Source organism: Ips typographus, linkage group LG4 (genome assembly GCF_016097725.1).
Source record: "Ips typographus isolate SLU linkage group LG4, UJ_Ityp_2.0, whole genome shotgun sequence".
Classification (NCBI taxonomy): domain Eukaryota; kingdom Metazoa; phylum Arthropoda; class Insecta; order Coleoptera; family Curculionidae; genus Ips; species Ips typographus.
The window spans coordinates 10,707,962-10,724,756 of record NC_138425.1 but is presented as its reverse complement, the minus strand read 5'-3'; the positions used below and the strand labels follow the sequence as shown (position 1 = coordinate 10,724,756).

The following is a 16,795-nucleotide window of genomic DNA, read 5'->3' as shown; positions in this document are numbered from 1 at the left end:
AATAATATAGCCAAACATCAACAAATCCTCTAGGTCAATTATAATAATTTATAGGACTTTCTGTCAGGTTTTACAACCCAGTTATCTGAAACAGTATGTAAATACGAATGCAGGAACGCCATGATATAACGTAATCCTACCTACAAATGTAGTTGACGTAATCTTAAATGACATATTATGTAATTGCAACTTTGCTTTAACCAGAATATACAGGAAATAAAACAGCACTCTGAAATGTGTTGTTTGTAAAGTAATTGTTTTAGAGACAAGCAAATTTGCCAAACACTAGATGAGACTTAACAAGTAGCTACACAAATTAAATAAAAAATGCTTTATTTTAAGTTTTAAAACTTGTGTTAAAGCTATTTTCAGTTGGTGCACTTTTAGAACATTACTGTAGTATCTCGTTAATAAAAAGCAATTCAGCAGCAACCGTTCTCTGAACAATTAATTTACAAAATAATCCGAATTTAATTTATTTTGAAAAGTTGCTAGCAATTTGCAGTTACAGTTTGTTCAAAAGATGCCTGGATTAAAAGCAAACTGCTAACTAAGCAGAACAGTTTGCTGTCTTAAATATAAATCATGAAAATAAATTGATTAATTACTTTGGTTGTCATAAAATATGCTATTGTTTTGGTGAAATCAAAGGTGTGACAGTGGTGAGAAGAACTACACCAATAAAAGCCAAATATTGCAAAACTCGCGGCCTTCATCGCTTTAACAGTTATTACATGCGGTGTTAATCTAAAAAAATAACTAAAAAAATTAATTATATTTCCTATCCAAAATTAGAATAATACTACTGCAAACTCAGAGTGATGTTTTGAATATTTTACCATTTTTGGTCATTGTTTGAGCAAACTATACTGACCAACCTTGTAAGTTTCAGAAACTGTTCCGGAGCTCTAAATTGGCCGGCCTCAAAGCGAAATAATTTTAACAAAGCAATTGAATTTGCCACATTACCTCAGGAACAACATTGGAAACTAATATAAATTAACCCAGTTCTGCTTTCAGTTGGTTGGCAAAACATTAAGTTGTGTTTTTTGATATATTTCGGAACTCTCTTTTTGAAATTACTTTGGTTGTCATAAAATATGCTATTGTTTTGGTGAAATCAAAGGTGTGACAGTGGTGAGAAGAACTACACCAATAAAAGCCAAATATTGCAAAACTCACGACCTCCATCACTTTAACAGTTATTACATGCGGTGTTAATCTAAAAAAATAACTAAAAAAATTAATTATATTTCCTATCCAAAATTATAATAATACTACTGCAAACTCAGAGTGATGTTTTGAATATTTTACCATTTTCGGTCATTGTTTGAGCAAACTATACTGACCAAAATTGTGAGTTTCAGAAACTGTTCCGGAGCTCTAAATTGGCGGCCTCAAAGCGAAATAATTTTAACAAAGCAATTGAATTTGCCACATTACCTCAGGAACAACATAAAAAAAAAACTAGAAACTAATATAAATTAACCCAGTTCTGCTTTCAGTTGGTTGGCAAAACATTAAGTTGTGTTTTTTGATATATTTCGGAACTCTCTTTCTTTTTCAATACTACTACACAAATTAGTAACTGACAGCTTCAAATTTTTATTGAATTGAGTTTTTTCTGTGAATAATTTACGTATTCAAAGCGAGTTAAATATGTAAAATTAATTTATATGTAAAACAACATACTGCCTTTAATTGGGTTTTAATTTCAACCATCCGTAACGTTTCACTGGCATTCAGGTTGTTTTAATTAATTTCCAGTCGTTTCAATATCTACTAAATGCTCTCGCTTTTTTTAAATACCTGAAAATTAAGTTTTTTAGACTTTCTATCACCTGAAAACTGATAATATTTAGGGAAATAAAAGTCCAATTTTCTAACAAAGATTAGTTTGTATGCAAAACGACATATCGATTTTAATTCGCCATTGACGATAACAGCCGTGACGCCGTGACAACCGATTTATCTGTATGGACTAAATTTGAATTATTGAAGATAGCAATGTCACATATGTTTAAAATTCAATTGAGTGAACTACAGTGTGCTATTAATAGTTTACCTATTTATGACAAATTAAATAAATAATGTTTGATTGCAATGCAAAGTATTGAGCTTCCTAAAAAAATTATTCTATGCACTACCGTAATATATTGAAAAACTTGCCAAGAAACTCATTTTGTCATTCATTAGGTAAGATAATGCAAAAACTGCTGATGCTAAATTGTCCGAGCACAATTTGGACCATTCGAATGTGATATGACAGAAGCGCAAACTAGACACTTCTAACTGATTGGATAGACCAACCGCAAATATTAGGAATGTTCAATTCCCTGCCACTAAATAAGGACCAAAATAGCAGACAAAAATTATCTTTACACTCTAATAATCCTGTTTGGTTCTGATATAACAACAACTTATCAAAACCATCATCGAAAGCAAAACTGAAATGACCTTAATTGGCCTAGCCCGATTAATCACGAGCAATTTCCCTTGAAATTATGAATCGACAGTATGACGCTATTAATACGTAGGCTGAACACGTACAGGGGTTAAAGTTCACCCCCAATTCAAACCGAACATTTTAAACAAAAGGGTAATCAATAAATTCATTACTAAGTGGATATCGCTTTTTAGGTGTGTAAAACATCTGATTATCCGGCGATCCATGTAGGATGAAAAACTTTCAAAGGAAAATACCAAAAATACATTTATCTTGGATTAATATCCATTGACTTTGGACTTTCTTTCAAAAACGATTAATCTCAGCAAACCGGGTCATGGACGACACTGATGCTACGCCTTGTTGACATAGAAATCGGTTTCAGGTCACTGATACTGCTCGTTTTTTAAATCATTTTCCCCCTTCTTCCGGTTAGACGAGACAATATTGGATGTCAAAGTTTGTGCTTATCTTTGTAATTTTATCTATTAATCTTTCTATCAAGTTAATGATTTCATAAAAAAATAACAATTTTCTTGGGTTTATTTTGATGCCAGGTCAAGTTACATCTAATGCTGGTGATCTTCCTCATAAAAAGAAATTTTTCGTCGAGAGGAAAGCTCAAGGGAGCATTACTCTACCGTGCCTTTGGACCTGAGCCCAATTCTATTTGGATAAATAAGTTCTTTTATCAACGGGGGACTTGAACTTAGTTGCTGCCTTTTGAACCGTTTTAGTAATTTAACCTGAGAAGTATGTTCTTTTATTAAAGCTAATACCAAAGAACGCAAAATCGTTCAAACTTTATTTATATTTGAAAGCTATTGCGTGAATAAATAGAGCAATTTGCCAACTGCAACTAAAAACAACCAGATTGTGTGTCAAAGTTTCAGTCAGTCACATTTAATAAAACTGTAAAAGCTACAAAACGATTCCCGGTGAACAAACATCAAAAATTGCATTTTAAATCGGGGCAAAAATTGGAAAAATAACCTTAAAGTGAGCTGATCCCATCGAAAGCTCTAGTCTAGCTGTTCGAATAATATTGATAAAGAATTGCTCAATCGTAAAAATAGGATTTCCTAAAATCAACTTGAGGAAACACGCACTAGGAAAAATTTCAGCTAATCGAATAAGAGTTAGAGAGAAATTACACATATGTCCACATATTTTCCAAGGATTATTGGAAAGCAGTAACACTTGAATTAGCAAACAGAACTCATTAATCAATGATAGACAACGTAAATTGAAATATCTTCTGTCCCTGACAGTGAAATTTCCAATGTGGAAATTGTTCAGTTTGTGCCAATTTAATTAGTTGCCTAGACTGGAATTTTTGATTAACGGTTTTCTAATTGCTGTTCAGAGTTAAATAATTAATACCTTTGATGTTTTATTTAAATGAAACATTTCAGTTTACTGACTAATTATTATCAGTAATAGCAACAACTAAGCGTAAAAGGAAGTTGCTTCAAACTGTATTCGTAGTCATTAAGGGTTATGATAATAGCAAAGGAAGCTATGTTTAAGCACTCACCCAGAATGGTTTGAAGATCTTTACGGTTCTAAATAATACATAAATTCTACTGGAAATTTGGTCGGTGTGCTTAATAATCCTTGAACGAACTGAAACACTTTTAAAGTGAATACATTTAATGAATTGTAAGGAGGATAGCTCAGAGGGTTATTATGCAAACATTTTGTGGGCATAAAGAGGGAAAGCTTTAATTGGAACAAAAATTGTAATGCAATTACTGTACAATATTAACGTATTTGTTATTAATGATTTATTTTGTTTTCAGATGGAAATGGGACTGCTTGCCTTGGTCGGAACATGATATCATGCAATCTTCGAAAACCAAAATTTAACCGTGTCAAATTCAAACTTTTGGCCTTAGTCTGCAACATTTTCAAGCAATAACCTTATGTCTAAATATGTCTAAACAATTAATTCTAATTATCGATTTAGATACTATAATCGCGTTGAACAATAATTTTCCACCTTACTACGACGGGCCTTATCCGTACAAGCTATGATATCAATAAAATTCGCTATTGTGGTTCCTTTCCATTTCCCCTCCCGTGCCCGTTAAGATGTTAAGCTTTAGAAAGGTTCCGTTAAAAATAGTTATAATATTCGTAACGTTACTTATTCAAGTTAATTCACTCGAAGAAAACTCCCGATCCAAACGAGATTTGCCTAAACCGATTCGGGGCAAAGTTTATTTCGCTATCGCGGTCCCGTCGTCGGGACAAACTTTCAGTCGAGCTTTCAACAAAACCTTAACAAACATCACTCAAAATTACTTGTTCGGCAGCTTTAAGAAATTCTCTTATAACATCAGTTTGGAACCGTTAGTGATCGAACTGCCCGAAAATGGAAGCTTCAACAGCTTCCTTTTGGAAAATCTATGCGAAATGTTTGAGGGAAAACAAGTTATTGCAGTTCTGGTGCTTGGATCGTCGCCAGCGGCTTTTACTGTTAGTTTGACAGCTACCCATGCAGGAATTCCTGTTTTATGGGCACGCGGACAGACTGAATTTCCACCAGGATTTAGAAATACGGTAAGTTGTTGCTTTAAACTTACCATCTCTTACTCATCTTTCACAGTCTCTGTACCAAAACCAGTATGTCTAATGTTATAAAGTTTACATTTTATCAATCAGAATTAAATTAATTTTTTACAGTATAGAAAAGAATAAAACAACAAATTTAATTGAATTGGAATTGACAGTGGAGAAAAACCTTTAACGAATGATGTTTTATCAAAAAGCCTTTCCAATAAGAAAATTGGCTTTTACACAAAAAAAATCCAATGGGTTGTAGGTAATCGGAAATTTGTCGACCAGAATTTCTTTAATAAAAATTTTAATTTAGAGTTTTAATTAAATGACATTTCATAGTAATATAGTTGGTTTATGAAAATTACAATTTTTCCAGCTTGTCATAAATAAAATGTTTCACAACCTCTAACTTGTTTATGAGTTTCCCACTTTTAGTGTGATACTCACTCACTATGAAACCACGAAACTTTAATCTACCAGAACTAGAAACTAAATCTGGTTAAGGGGGTAGAGAAGTAGCAGCAAACTTTAATTACGTGCGCTTTTAAACGTATCAACCTCAACTAGAAGTAATATCTGCGGATTGAAACTGATTAAACAAACTTTTCTTGAAAAGTTTACTGCTCTTTCAGCGTTATTGAAGCCAACTTCGTCAAACTTGAAAATAATAACAATTTATTGATGACTAACTTAATATATATCCATGAGAAGAGTCTTATTTACTTCTTGTTCTCTTAAACAATGAACTAACGTTAGTGCAAAATTGTTACTTCTAGTAAAGAAAACTTTGTGTTTAATTCAAAATTAACTCAAATCAGTAGCTAAACTGTTCTTCAAAACTTGAACAAACATAAACACGCAGACGTACAAGTAATAATGGTAATTCAGAGTTTGTAAGTTTATGATATCATAAAACAAGTTTCCAAAGGGAAACTTTATTTATTTTTCACGCAGTCTCACTTTGTAATATACGAGTTGGTCGACGTTTCATTTTAAGAAAATATTGTGTTCTGACTGCTTTTTGGTGCCGGCATTAAAGGATAAAGCAACCTTGGCATGTAGCAATTTTAATCTTGGGATAGATGGTGCTCTTGACTTATTTCTAGGCTAGCTGCATTTTGTCTTGGATTTTAAAGAGAGTTTAAGATAGTGTGCTCATTTTAAAGAAAGCAAGGTAGTGCAGCATTGTGTAAAAATGTGATTGTTTAACACAAATATTATCGAACAAAACATGGTGCTAATTAGAAAACCACTGTCCGCTCTATGCGAAAACAATTTTGCTTACTACAACATTTACAATTTCCTCGTTGTACTATCAACATTTCATTTCAACACAAATTAATCTAATGCGAATGAAATTAAACCAATCGGTCTGGAAACACCAACCTATTTATTTGAGCAAAATAAAATTATTCAATTTCCTGTTATCGGAAATGTTAAACGTTACCATGAGACAGTAACATCTCTATCTTTAATTTAACTGCCCCTTAGTGGTTGTACGATTACTGATCCTGGATTACCAATGCTGGCAATTGGTTTTACTGCACTACGTTTTAACGGCTTCCTAGATTAAGATACTTTATGGGAAAGTTAATAAATGGTTTTCAGATTGTTAGTAGAGTATTTTTGGAGTTTCGAAAAGTGAAAATTTGTAATTCAGATAGTTTTTTGAGTGAATGTAAATTATACCGTTTATTATGTTCTGTGTGTCACGTTGAAAATCTCTTAAAACTTTGTAAAACTTTTCAGTCAATTGACTAATTATTTAATATTTATATTTGAAAGCAATTACTTATATAATATTTTTACTTAATTCTTCAATCTGTCTGTCTGTTAATCACTGTAAAGGGCAGTTGACACCTGTCAAAAACAGACACGTAACTTATGAAATGTAGTTTAAACGTTGAAAATTTGCTAAACCAAATTTAGACAGTTGTAAAAGCTGAAATTGTAAAATACAGTCACGTGACGTTGAAAATGCGTTTGTAAACTCGCAACACTGTAAAAGAAAGTTGACAACTGTCAAAATACAGTCACGTGACTTTTGAAATGTAGTTGAATCGTTGAAAATGTCGTAAATCAAATTTAGACAGTTGTAAAAGCTGAATTTGTAAAATACAGTCACGTGACGTTGAAAATGCATTTGTAAACTTGCAACACTATAAAAAAAAGTTGACACCTGTCAAAAAAACAGTCACGTGACTTTTGAAATGTAGTTGAGTCGTTGAAAATTTGCTAAACCAAATTTAGACAGTTGTAAAAGCTGAATTTGTAAAATACAGTCACGTGACGTTTGAAAATGCATTTGTATACTTGCAACACTGTAAAAGAAAGTTGACACCTGTCAAAAAACAGTCACGTGACATATGAAATGTTGTTTAAGCGTTGATAATTTGCTAAATTAAATTTAGACAGTTGTAAAAGCTGAAATTGTAAAATACAGTCACGTGACGTTGAAAATGCATTTGTAAACGTGCAACACTGTAAAAGAAAGTTGACACCTGTCAAAAACAGTCACGTGACTTTTGAAATGTAGTTGAATCGTTGAAAATTTGCTAAATCAAATTTAGACAGTAAAGTTGTAAAAGCTGAATTTGTAAAATACAGTCACGCGACGTTGAAAATGCAATTGTAAACTTGCAACACTGTAAAAGATAGTTGACACTTGTCAAAAAACAGTCACGTGACTTATGAAATGCAGTTTAAACGTTGAAAATTTGCTAAATCAAATTTAGAGAGTTGTAAAAGCTAAAATTGTAAGAGGCACGTTACGCGACGTTGATAATACAGTTTTGAGTTTGAAAGACTGTAAAACATAGATTAACACACTAGATAGATATTAATCTCCGTGTTAATAAGGTGAAGCACTGTATGTATGATTTCTTTCGAGTCACAGGGGTCGCCACATGTTCACATTTGATGGTCGTCAGATGTCATTTTTACGTCTCTATTGTCATGACAGATTTTTAAAAGCGCCATCTGTTGGTAGACTTGCATAAACTGGTATTGGCGGGCTTTTTGAATTAAATTAAGTCTTTCTTTCATGGTTTTGGTTCAAGAAACAGGTAAATAAAACAAAGTCCAGTGTATGCAAAATATATTATATATATTTTAAGGAAATGAACATACAAAACACATACTCTACAAAAATAATAAGCTTTTGGTTAGTAAGTTGGTGCAAAACCCAAGACCTTAAGACTATAGTTAAGAATAGATCATAAAGCTACACTTTATACATAAAACATTACTATTATAAATAACATGCAACAACATCAAGCAAACCTGCAATCTCAAACCCAAATTAGAAATATGTTGCTTCTTTAAAACGTGAAACTTACCAGAAGACAGGGATTCATTCTTGGAAAAGATGGAGGAAGTTGGAAGCACATCTTGATTAGGATTGCCTGTTGATTGATTACTTTGTGAAAATTTACTTAAATAAAATTTATAAACCTAGGTATACATAACAGGTTTATAAATATTATTATACTGGATATGCACAGATCCCTGTATGAGAATTTGAGAATTAAAGAGTGTATGTAATTTGATTTGGTTTGTGCATGTTTTTTTGGTGAATACGTGCCTAATAATTATAGATATATCAAATCAGTTCATTCAAACGTAATGTGGTGACGCGGGATATGATATAGCTAAACTTTTGAAAAAAACAAACTATACCAAATAATTATATGTATTCATATTTACCAGAAGTTGATGGTCTTTGATCTGGTAAGTTCTTTAATTTTTCATTGTCAATGGAGGGGATTTCAAGAGATTTTGAGAGAAGGTCTACATTAGGAAGGTCTAGGGAAACAAACATTTCACATATTACAAAAACGAAAAGTATATAAGTACATCTTCACATTCTTCACACAGTGGAGGTGCTTGCTGGCAAGGACTTGGTAGAAACCTTGAAGGAATCACTCCCTTTTTTAGCATGCGTCTGTTATTTGTATTAAAGTCTTCAGGCAAAAAGTGCTTTTCACACACATAATACCTGAAAATACATTTCAGTTTCATTTTTATCTACTGTACCTTATTTCTATTAAGTAGGTACTACTATTAGTAGTACCTAGGTATAGTGCAAAACTAGGGTATTAAAACAGATACATTTATTAGTCACTTAGTCAGTGAGTCATAGTACTGTTTAAACGCACTTTATGCAAAAGAATACATTAGTTTTCCACTATACTTACCAAAATAATCGTCATAAACTAAGAAGCTATGTTGAGTTCTACAAATCATTAAACCTATTTTCTCTTTGCCTCCTTGAAAACCTCTTATAGTAATCCTCTTACTACCTTAACATTATAACAAATAAAAATGAACTTTACTTGAGAACTTACCTGCTATAAATTTCCATATTAGAACAAAGAAGTATAACAAATTGTCCTAAAAATTGTTTCCACAGTGAAAAAGTAACACTGTCTTTTTCCGGGTTAGGAAAACGAAATCGTCGGGACCCCTTTATGGCACATCCCGCCTTGCCCATAGTGACAAAAGTCGTTGTAAAACCCAGCCAAAAGGTAAAAAACTAAACTAAAAAAACCTACGAAGAGAACACTATAAAAACACCGCCCACGAACTAGTATAAATCACACGTATAAATTAAAAACTACAACCGTAATATCAATATTTTAATAGACTTGTCTAAAAAAATTTGAATTTGTCAAAAGTTGTTTACATCCTTTTCATTTTGTTTTGCTTAACCACAAAAAACCATCTACAGGTAAAAACAATACAGTAGCTCCCCCTGTGTCTCGAAAGAATCCAAAACATGGCTTCACATTGGCTATATGAGATTAGTGGGCCTGCTGTAAAAGGCAGTTGACATCGGTCAAAAACAGTCACGTGACTTTTAAAATAGTTGAAACGTTGAAAATTTATTTTTTTCACAAGTGTTCATATAACAGTCCGTTCCATTGTATAGAATATAACCAGTTTTAATTTAATCTATGTATAAGAATTACAATAAGAATATTTCATATTCAAACTTTATTTACAATTATTAATGATGAAATCGCTATTAACAATACAGTGCACATTTAATGTTTTAAAGCCGTTGAAAACAACGTTGTAACACAAAAGACAGTTCATTTTCATTAAGTTTATGAAACTAGTTCTGCCAACTTGGCAGTCGTAAATAATTCGTTTAAGTACAGGTTTTTACAAGGTGAAAAACTTCTCGGCCAAACTAAATCCTATAAAACAAACGTTTCACAAGAGGACGATATTTTAAAAAGGATTGCTTCCCAGTAAATGGGATAATAAGAATTCTTTCCTTTTAAGTGATATTTATTTCGTTGAGTTTCACTTGGATTGGCTTGTTCTTTTGTTGGTTAGTTTTGAGACAGTGTATAGTTAGGTTTTGTTTATTCAATATTCCCATGGACAATTTAATATTATCCAAATTTTTTGAAAGAAAAATATATGCGAAACTTTGTCTTATTTAGGGTCAGCCAGCAGGCAAAAAGAAACCATCCAAAAAGGCACTTAGCTCACTTCTCTATAGACGTATTGAAGTTGCGTGTTCTGGACTCGTTTTTCCTTAAAGCGTTTTCTGGAAGGCTATTTTACGGAGGCAGTATCGGGAAGATTTTTAAAAGGGTTTCCCAACCAACAAAGAATGATTTATTAATTTTTTTCCTTGTAGTCCCAGTATGAAAGTATTATTTTCCTTTTATCGAAAAAGGAAATTTATTAAGTTTTCCCTTTTTATATAATCAATTTCAACCACCAGATAATTTAGTTCAAACAGTAGTTAATTATGTACACCTGAACTCCTAATGCTTTCGTCCCTAATGAAATGATGATATGTATTCGTTACTTATGGCATTTGCAATGCTTTTAGATGCAAACTTTTAGTAGGTCAGAGCATATTTTTCTCGTATAAAAGGGGGGACGATTTATTTGTCTGGATAGAGTGAAAAGCAGCAGATAACCAAATAAAATATTTGTAGAAACTCCCAGTTGTTTCTCACCAACAATTAGTTTTCTGTTCTGCATAAATGTTTTAGGCTAAAATGTAGCTTGCACCTGGCATGTTGCTCGGTTTAAACCCATAAATATTTAGCGAATTAGCAATACGCAATTCTGGCTCTAACTTGCTAACATTTCTAACATCATCGATTACTGGGATAAAAGAAAATTGGTTCTGCAAGCGAAACAACCAGCTTTGACTAAGCTGTTGCAAGTCATCGGATTATTCTAGTTGAAGATACAATTCCAAAATTAACTTTATGTTGCTCGAGCAAATCGCATATACCACTACAAAAGCTAAAAACACAATTTGCAGTAGATCACAGTTTAAAATGCAAACCGGTGCTGTAAAGCTGTAGCACATTTTCGACGTAGCAAAAGAATTCGCTTTAAATTGTTCAGAGTAAAAGCTCAATTGTGCTGACGTGACCCTCCAGTAATGCCAACGATGATTAGATTACCAGTGCAATTGAAGTCAAAAAAGAAGATTGCAACTTTTATTACAGCAAACCGAATTTTTTATCAATCGAGTTTAGTACTAAAAATAGAAAACCATTTATCTTGAATAAAAAGTGGGTTTGGCAGTCTGGCCATTTGTCTTGCAATTTGCGAAACATATTCCTTTCCGTCAAAGCAAACTGGGTCAAAAACGGATTGGCTTAAGACCCTGGCTTTAAAAATTGGTCTTTTTTTTTAGACCGCCATTTACCGCAGATAGGATTTTATTCTCCAGGCGACAGTAAAAGGCGTTCGTTTTGAAGGATAAGAAAATATGTGGGTGAACTGTGTGACCGACTTTTTTATCACTGGAAACTTATCGCACAACAAAAACTACTTCCACAAGTTTAGCTGCATAATATTAAACGGCTCTTTAACGATAATTAATTTTATTATGCAAAGTAGTTTTGTAATAAATCAAAGTAATGTCAACAATGTATTTTGATAAATTTCTTTGCTGGTGCTTTTAATCTTCAGAACAGCTTTTATTAAAGGCTCAATAATAAACAAATTTACGATAACTTTACTTTACCTTGGACATTTAATAACCATCAGATAAGCTATCATACAATCAATCATTATCTGTAGTGGCAAGGACGTCAAGTTTAGGACAACAGATGCTTCAGGATGACACCATTTACATATATTTCAAGTGATGGAATATGATTAGCTGTCAGTAATTAATTGCCTATTAGAATACTAATGTGAACAGCTAATTAGGATGGTAAATTGGATGTCCTTTAGAAATATTGGAAACATTGCCAGAACAGTTGAGTTGAAGTTACCTTTCTGATATTTTAAACAGAAGGCATTTAAATATGAAGAAAGTTATAGTTTGTTTGATTTTTTTCAAAATTGTGGAAAAGGTCTAATTTTTGTAGTAAAATATCTCTCCAAGATAATTCTGATATTACTAAAAATTATGGGACTACGTGCTCTCCAACATCAAAATCGTTGCAAATTTGTTAGTATGATTTTTTTTTAATTATACATTCTTCTTTAGAAATAATAGTAGTCCATACTTTCTTAATTTCCCAACAAGATCTTTTCTTGATTAATCTAAGACTAATAAAAAGTGTTTCCTTATTACAAAAAAAGTGTGATAACAACAAATTATAGTGTTTAAAAAGAAATGTTTTATTCAAGTAAAAGACTTCAGGTCAACTCAGCACTGGCTTTATCCCAACATGGATATAACTGGGCTTTAGTCGTTGCCATTCGGTAAATGTCTGGATCGCTCATTCTTAAAGGATCTACCTCATTGAATTTCATAAACCGGATATCCCAGTCGTCGTATTTATTGCTGAAAATACAAAATCATTGACACGGCTTATTCGAATTTATGTCTTTCACTTATCCCGAACGTCTGCAAAGTGAGTTTTATTAATATCGTTTTCCTGTTTTGTTCTTCCAAGATACTCTGAATTGCTATTAGATTATTACATGTTGAAAATTTTTAGTGGTATTTAAGAAGTATTAACTGGTATTAGATTTTATACATCCGGAAGGCCACTCCTTTTCCCACTAACGTAACACATAATCGATCGTGAAGGGAAAACTTCAAAGGACAACGACACGGCTATTCCAGTAATACCCCAAAACTTCCGATCTTTCCGATTTCTACGAGAGCCCTATTAATCCAGATTAGTTTAAGATTAATGCTCACGGTTTTTCCCATAAGATATCTAATGGTTTTCCAGATCACTTTATAGCACACTTTGCCCTAGTTGTATTTCAACTGCACAATAAATATTATATTTAAATTGGTAAAGTAAATTTATTGTTCCATATTTTTTCACATGTTTTATTTATGAAAGGATAAAAAGTTTGGTTACAGCTGTCCCTTTAAACGTCAATTTTTGAAGGTGCCTGAATAAATCAATGTAAACCAGTCATTTTGGATAATGCACATTTTGTTGACATGGGAAAGCTCCTTACAAAGTTTTCTCGACGAGACGTAATAAAATCTCTGCACTTTGTAGAGTTACGTTGTTCAAGTTACTTCTTAAGTAACTACTGAAAACTTTGCAGACTGTATGAGAATCTGACTTTATTAAGTATTCTCAGTAAATTATATCTTTTTTAAAATCGGATTTTTATTGGGGGTGCTTAATCAGTTTACAAAAGCAATTTGCGCCTTTTAAACTTAATTATTTAATCAAAGTGGAAATCGTTCGCGTAGGAATTATTTCAATAAATTCCTCCAAACTGAATCAGCCAATTAATTAAGGCAACAAATCTTGAATAAAATTCAATATAATCTAGAATTCCTTTTTTGAAATCATTCCAAGACTTCCAATAAACCTGTTTATAATGTTCATGTTAAGATTTCTTGGACTGAAATGTACCAAAAAAAAGTGTGGAAAGAAACTTGTTATGTCCAACTGAACGAAATATTTGGAACTGGAATAAACCAAAAGAGAAGGAAACAAAAAGAAAAATAAACAGAGAAGTCTAGTTTCAACAATTTAAAAGCTACACAATATTTATTTGCTGTTCGTTGTGACAACCAGATAATATAGAGGCGTTTGTGTTGGAAACTTCGTATAATTGAGCTGATTGTTTTTGAGCGAGGACACGTGCATCTGTTGGTCGATAAATGGCTGTTCCCTTTATATTATGGCTTTGTTACTAGGTGTTCTTAAAACGGCAATATAACCTTTATTGCTCAACAGTAAACCCATCTGTAAAATGTATAGAAATTTCATTTTTCATTCAGCGTTTCCCATTTCGTTATCTTGGCAATACCAATTGGTCTGATTGCTTAAAGTGACAGAAAGCAAATGAGACTTTTTCTGGTCTCTAATATGTTTTACTATAGAAACATCAATCAGAATCAAGTATAGCTAAAGCAATGCATATTATCGGGGGTAATTGCACAAGTGCATAAAAATTACCGATAATTTTGCATGAAAACTTGTTATCTCTTAAGAAAAAGATATGAAAATAATATGAAAAAAATATGAAAATGACCGAATGCAGTTTGCAAAGATAACAAGTTTGAACGCAGAATTATCAGGTCATTTTTAAGACACGAATGTAATTTTGGGGAATATTTCCCGAATAAAGAAAATGTTTTGGTTTTGCTGCAACTATAGATTGCTCAATGGAGCTCAATGAACAAGTTCCAAACCGTTCATTAATTTATTGTTGACATCGCGTTTGACATTGTTTGGTTATAAAAAGTCAAAAAACTGCGCAAAGACAACAATTAGTATACTAGCAATAGGCTCTACAACAATGCAGTCGTTATAGATACGTACAGTGCAATTATCGAAATGCAATTATCACTTTAGAATGCAATTATCGCTGTCATTTTGGTGAAAATGCACTGCTCATATGGGACATTTAACACATGAGGGAAATATTCACATTAATTCTCCAGAAATTGTATTGCCAATATTTGGCTAACTTTTGTTAACATGACTAAAAACTGATGATTAAATGTACCTGGAAAATATAATGTTTTTAAAAAGGATTCTCTCCTTCTGAAAATATCCGGAGTGATTAACGGTCGTTTAGTCCGGGTTGAATTTAAAATTGTTTGCCTGGATAAAATTTATTTCCAGGAAATTAGTGGTTCTGGAGCTAAGGCATTAACAAGGGTTGGCGAAGACAATTTATCATGTTTTCAGTTTTTATTGCGCTAAGGCGAATAAATTCCAACCAATTCAATACTATGATTGAATCGCAATAAATTTGAGTCTTTTAAATGTCAACCTTGTGAGGGTGTTATACAAGCTGTTTTCAACCCCTCTTAGCTGTCTTATTTTCGCATTTTCCCTTATAATTCAACGCGACAGCATAACATATGTTACCTTAGAGATGTGTATAGATAGGTTCTTTTTAAAGCAGCTTCCTATCCCATATCGTTTATGTATTCAAGACTTCCAGGCTAATTTTGAAAAGAAATTTTATCACCCCGTTCCACTTAACGATAAATCTCCTTTTAAGTCTCCAATACGTTACTTTGATGGCAAAGCAATTTAAAAATGCTGAAATGTTTTCAGGAAAGCACCACCTTGGAAGTGCATTTGGCTCCAACTGGAAGAGAACTGGTACAAGCCTTACGAGGACTGCTCCTTCAAGCACATTGGCACACTTTTACAGTTTTGGCAGATCCAGCTTCAGCTACATCTTTGCGTAGCACAGAGTTATGGCATGTTCTTGAATCTGCACCACTTCATCCGACGTTGATAGCGTTGCCTAGTCCTTTAAGGGCTCAAAGTTTATTCAGGTAAAACACTTCAATCATTACAAAATAGTGTAATTGTTGGTTATAATTTGTTAGCACAGTAGATCATTATTCAGTTTGATTACTGCAATGTGCTTTTATTGAAATAACCCCATTTTTGCTCTATAAAACCTTCATTTTAGAATGAGTTGGACTTTGCTGTCCACCACTGACATGCTCGCTGCTTTGTTGATTAATTACTGCAAACCATTTATCAACTGAGAATGGTTTACTGTATGTATTTGCAAATCTTGAACTTCTTTGCCAAAGCATTACATAAATAAAATTCATATTGATCTACACGTCTTAATTCTCAGTATAATAAATTTAAAGTAAAAACCTGTTTTCTCTTCACCAAAAGGCCCAGAGTGTTTAGGGTTTATTAATTAGGCCCCTGTCATCTAAAGGGCTATAAAAAGCAAATTACTCAACAAACGGGCGAAAGTATCTCATATAAATCATTACTTTCAACTGATACAAAAACGTTGACTGCGTTTTATATATCGTCCAAGTTTTATACCAACTTTTTGCCCTCCGCTCAGGAAGGATACTTTTGTTTCGGTTTCCCGGAAAACCCCAAACGAAGGACATTTCCAATAATATCCGTTGTGGAAATTTCCAGACACGTCGTTCTCAAAGACTAAATGATGCCCTCGTAAAAAAGTTTGCTGCAATCTCTTTTTGATCTCGGAAGTTATCAGCGGGGATTTTACTAAAAGAAAAGAATGGCAGGCTTGGGTTGTTTTTACTTTTCGTATTATGGCAGTAAACGTGCGAAATGGTACACGCTATAATGCAAATGTTGCGCTTCAAAGCGGATTACGGGTTCCAGAAAAAAGGTTTTTATTATATCCGGCTGGATTTTTTCCAGGCGACTAAATTACCAGCTTTAATTTGTTTGTTTTGTCCCCTGGCAAAATGTAGAAATTTAAGGTTTCAGTGACTATTTATGAAAGAGTGATTCTAGTTACTTTCAAATGGACGTAATAGGGTACATTAGCCAGTACTCAGTATATGACCAAACACACTTCAAAAAACGGTAATAAGATAACTAGTTAACTTAGGACCAATAC

General features: G+C 32.7%; 1 protein-coding gene and 1 long non-coding RNA gene across 10 annotated transcripts in view; one reads left to right on the top strand and one right to left on the bottom strand.

Moving 5' to 3' along the window:
- LOC145727912 (uncharacterized) overlaps positions 1-16,795 on the top strand; it is a 38,474-nt gene that overhangs the window by 3,234 nt on the left and 18,445 nt on the right. For all 9 annotated transcript variants that reach the window (XM_081977773.1, XM_081977770.1, XM_081977772.1 and 6 more), the window contains exons 2-3: positions 4,249-5,011; positions 15,499-15,725. In XM_081977773.1, the coding sequence (XP_081833899.1) occupies positions 4,541-5,011; positions 15,499-15,725 (698 nt within the window). In that variant the 5' untranslated portion in view covers positions 4,249-4,540. The remainder of the gene's footprint in view (positions 1-4,248; positions 5,012-15,498; positions 15,726-16,795) is intronic.
- Positions 8,094-9,825, bottom strand: LOC145727913 (uncharacterized). Its single transcript, XR_014177953.1, has 4 exons — positions 9,358-9,825; positions 8,717-9,008; positions 8,350-8,415; positions 8,094-8,293 (listed from the first exon to the last, which is right to left on the bottom strand). It is a non-coding gene; the product is annotated as an uncharacterized LOC145727913 (long non-coding RNA).